Source organism: Nannobrachium achirus, assembly GCF_963921795.1.
Source record: "Nannobrachium achirus genome assembly, chromosome: 6".
NCBI lineage: Eukaryota > Metazoa > Chordata > Actinopteri > Myctophiformes > Myctophidae > Nannobrachium > Nannobrachium achirus.
This window is the reverse complement of record NC_137815.1, coordinates 35,003,723-35,008,054: the sequence shown is the minus strand read 5'-3', so window position 1 is coordinate 35,008,054 and position 4,332 is coordinate 35,003,723. Positions and strand designations below refer to the sequence as shown.

Sequence of the window (4,332 nt, the reverse complement as noted above, 5' to 3'; positions counted from 1 at the left end):
GAACTCGTACGGCCGAAGGCCGGAGATTAGGTTTTTGCCCCTGTCCATCCATTTGTCTATCTGTCAGTCTCCCAGGCTATGCAATACATTTGAAGGCTTGTAAGAGCATTTTCATAATCCATACACAATTAATTGTTTTCCTTATACATACAGTATGTAATTTTGAAGAAAACATGTATTATACTAACCAAGCATGTTAAGCTCACCAATATATATTTATATATTTTTACTTTTTGCCACAACAATGTTTATTGCTTGCACACCAGAAATACAGTGTGTTTTTCTTTCTTCGACATAGGAGATCCAGCTCAAGGATCCCTAAAACAGGAATGGACGAAGTCGGATCGATGAGTTAACACATGAATGATGGAGGGGAATTTTGGTCCATTGATAGCCTCTGTGCCAAATCTCACCACAGCTCCGTGGGGTCCCCATCATCCCACCGTCCCCGCCGATGTGGGCGTGGTGACCAGCTCCCAGTCCCAGATCAAAGACCTCATCGGACTCTTCTTCATGGTGACCCTCAACCTCATCGCCTTGCTGGCCAACACCGGAGTCATGGTGGCCATAGCGCGTGCCCCTCACCTGAAAAGGTTCGCCTTTGTGTGCCACCTCTGCGCCGTGGACCTGCTGTGCGCCATCCTCCTCATGCCCCTGGGCATCGTCTCCAACTCGCCCTTCTTCGGCACCGTGGTGTTCACCGTCCTGGAGTGCCAGGTGTACATCTTCCTCAACGTGTTCCTCATCTGCCTGTCCATCCTCACCATCACGGCCATCAGCGTGGAGCGTTACTTCTACATCGTGCACCCCATGCGCTACGAGGTGAAGATGAGCATCAACCTGGCCATCGGCGTGATGCTGTTCATCTGGGCCAAGTCGGCGCTGCTGGCGCTGGTCACGCTCTTCGGCTGGCCGGCGTACGGCAACCACAGCTCCATCGCGGCGGCCCACTGCTCCGTCCACTGGAGCCACAGTCGCCTGAGGAGGGTGTTCGCCGTGCTCTTCAGCGTGGTGTGTTTCCTGCTGCCCGCCGTGGTCATCTTCGGCGTCTACTGTGCCGTGTACAAAGTGGCGCGCTCCGCCGCCCTGCAGCGAGTGCCGCCCGTGCTGCCGGTCTGGGCGGACGCGGCGAACCCCGCCAAGAACCGGTCCGACTCCATCAACAGCCAGACCACCATGATCACCACCAACCGCAGCCTGCCTCAGAGACTCTCCCCGGAGAGGGCCTTCAGCGGGGGCAAGGCCGCCCTCACCCTGGTGGTCATCGTGGGTCAGTTCCTGCTCTGCTGGCTGCCCTACTTCACCTTCCACCTGCAGATGTCTCTGAACTTGTCCACGTCGAGCCCCGGAGACCTGGAGGAGGCGGTCACCTGGCTGGCCTACTCCTCATTTGCCATCAACCCCTTCTTCTACGGTCTCCTGAACAGGCAGATCAGGGAGGAGCTGGTCAAGTTCCGGCGGTGCTGCGCCACGCAGCCCGTGGAGCTGGGGGCGTCCAGCCACGAGGGCTCCCTCCAGGAGAACTTCCTCCAGTTCATTCAGAGGACCAGCAGCAGCACGGCAGAAACGCGCTCCAGCTGCGCAAACAACAGCCCCAGAAACACTACTGTGGACCAAGGAGTTAGAATTCCTGGACAGATACCTGAGGAACAGGCCTAAAGCTGGTTGCACACTGCACTGCGTATTTATGTTGCGTTTTGGAAATCCGAATTCCGGAGGCCAGGGAGAGAGAGAGGAAAGAGAGAGACAGCAAGGGACTCAGTGGCAACAGTTACGAAAATCGGAAAAAATCTAACCTCTTAGGGTTCATTTGTTCCATTTGTACATTGTCAGAGTTACAGACTTGTATGGGTCAATTTAGACCCCCATAAAGGAACCCACAGTGTCCCTGGAATACACTTTGAGAACCACTGCTATAGGCAACATGAACTACAGTATGGCTTGGAGGGCCGATACATGCATGTCAGCATATTCCGTCCTCATAAACCATGTAACCTAAATGCTGTTTATTTCATTGCTCTCTGTTATTGTTTAGATATGTGGTTTTCTTACTTAAAGAGCAGGTTAATGCCAAATACTGGAAATAATGAGAAATATTGTTTTTGTTTAATTTTCCTATTTATGATGGTCTGATTTAAACATGAGGTTGAAAAAGTTGTTTTTCCAAGTTTATGAATTTGTGCATTCTTGAACAAACAAAAAATGAAACTAAAACACTAAATGACACAGACAGTTACACAGATGAGTGGTTTCTTTGAGAAGGGTCTCTGCCTGGTAACCTCGGTAAACTATGCCTGAGCGGTTAAAACTAACCCTATTCCTAATCTTAACCTCAGTAAGTTTGAGTCCGATGGAGGGTCATACAAATTTGTATTAATAAAATAGTCTGTTTTATATGCCGATAATATCGGCTATCCATAATAATGATGATGCTCTTTTTTACAATTATCATCAACAATGGCCGTCATCTTGGCCTAAAGAAGCATAATTGCTTTGATGCATGTAACCTAAACAAGCGCTACTAACACGGGGCCCATTGCAGGCAGCGTGTGAGAAACCATCGGCTGCATTATCAGGGGCCATTGCCTCTGATTCTCTCCCCGCCGTGCGCAATAGAGATATTCTGACAGAGGGGTTAATGTCGTCTGTTCCCGTCGCCATGGAAACGGGAGCAAGCCGGTCGACTCACATACGTAGGAACAGCGTCCTTTTGGCTCTCAGGGTGCGTGCTTAGCTTATGCACACTGATTGGAGCTCTCTGGCCCGGCATGCTCTTCACATCGCACTGATTACACACTGCCAGTGCCTGCTATACCTTCTGTTCTGATTGACATTCATTACCATGCAAATAGAGTGCTGCGTGTGTGTGTGTGTGTGTGTGTGTGTGTGTGTGTGTGTGTGTGTGTGTGTGTGTGTGTGTGTGTGTGTGTGTGTGTGCATGTGCGTGCGTGCGTGCGTGTGGGGCTGTGAGTGTATTCTCTTTAGACCAGAACCTTGAGAACATGGGGCCACTATACTAAATACAGCGGTGTAAAAAAGAAACTTAGTACATTTACTCAGGTACTGTACATAAGTACAATTCTGAGGTATTTGTACTTTAGTGCTGGAGTATTTCCAGTTTTCAGTACTTTTACTTCTACTCCACTACATCTCAGAGGCAAATATTATACCTACTCCTCTACAATTATTTGAAAACCTTAGTTACTATTTATACTTTGTGTATTTTGATTATTATTATTACAAAACATGCATTAATCACTTCAGCTCTGTATACATTTAGGCCATTTGAAAATAGATGTGAGCTTGTAGATCTGCTATTTTCTGTATACTGTATACAGGTGTACATCTAACAATTAATCCACGGAATGTCTGTGAAAAGAAAAAAACGTTAAACAAAGGGTATTTATTTGTATTTATTCTTCACAGAATCAAAGGTTTTATGGTCATGATTCCCCAGTACCCTGGAAGGCTTAAAATAATTGTTATAAATATTTTTTGTAAAAGTCTATGGGAAAAGGTTTATGGACGATTTTTTAGTGGCACCAGTAAACCATGCCCATTGCTATGCCCTAATACTTGAGTAAGAAATGGGAGTACTTTTTTCCACCACTGCCGCTAAGTACAGTGACATGGTAACAGTGGGTCAAAGACAGGGACACGTACAATGGAAATCATTACTGACCATTGATATAGGGTCTCTGCGTGATAACAAAGTGCTATTTTATGACCGGGCCACTGTTTGTATTTGGCCCCTCACAAGCAGAAGGGAAGTCAGTGTAGTGTGGCTACAGCAAATAGTGGTGAGCAGCATTTCGCTGTATGGCATCACCATCACTCTCTTACGTAAGGTTGTATATCATCGTGGCTGTCAGAAACCTTGTATCTCCTTATTTCAACTTTTTATGTTTTTTTTTTTTTTGCAAAAGAAAGGATATCAGATCTACAAACTTGGGGGCAAACCCATGTTTGCCATGGGTTGTGACCTACTGCATATTTTATCCTACTAATACCAATCTATTCCCATTGTCTGTTTCTCTGAACCTCCCTATTGTGTGGCCATCAAGTTAATGAGGTTGTCTGAATACACTGATTATAAAAGGGCCAGAATACGCATTGTTGATTTAGTATCATAGCAGTCCAGAGACGATAGTTGCTGACCTTCAACAAGATTGGGAGGAGAGGAAAACAGAAGAAATCTGAATAATATCGCCTCACTTTAGAGCCATGTAGAAATCGACCGGCTTCATCGTTGACTCATGTACTTCCATTTTGCTAAGAGATATCTTCAATGGTTTAAATATATATATATATATATATACCGGTATATATACT

At 46.3% G+C, this 4,332-nt stretch overlaps 1 protein-coding gene across 1 annotated transcript; it reads left to right on the top strand.

The window, feature by feature from the left end:
- Positions 1–366: 366 nt before the first annotated feature.
- On the top strand, positions 367–1,659 carry gpr61l (G protein-coupled receptor 61-like; the record flags this gene model as incomplete). Its single annotated transcript, XM_080728173.1, has 1 exon — positions 367–1,659. One exon carries the CDS (start codon positions 367–369, stop codon positions 1,657–1,659), a length of 1,293 nt encoding a protein of 430 aa, XP_080584299.1.
- Positions 1,660–4,332: the final 2,673 nt, after the last annotated feature.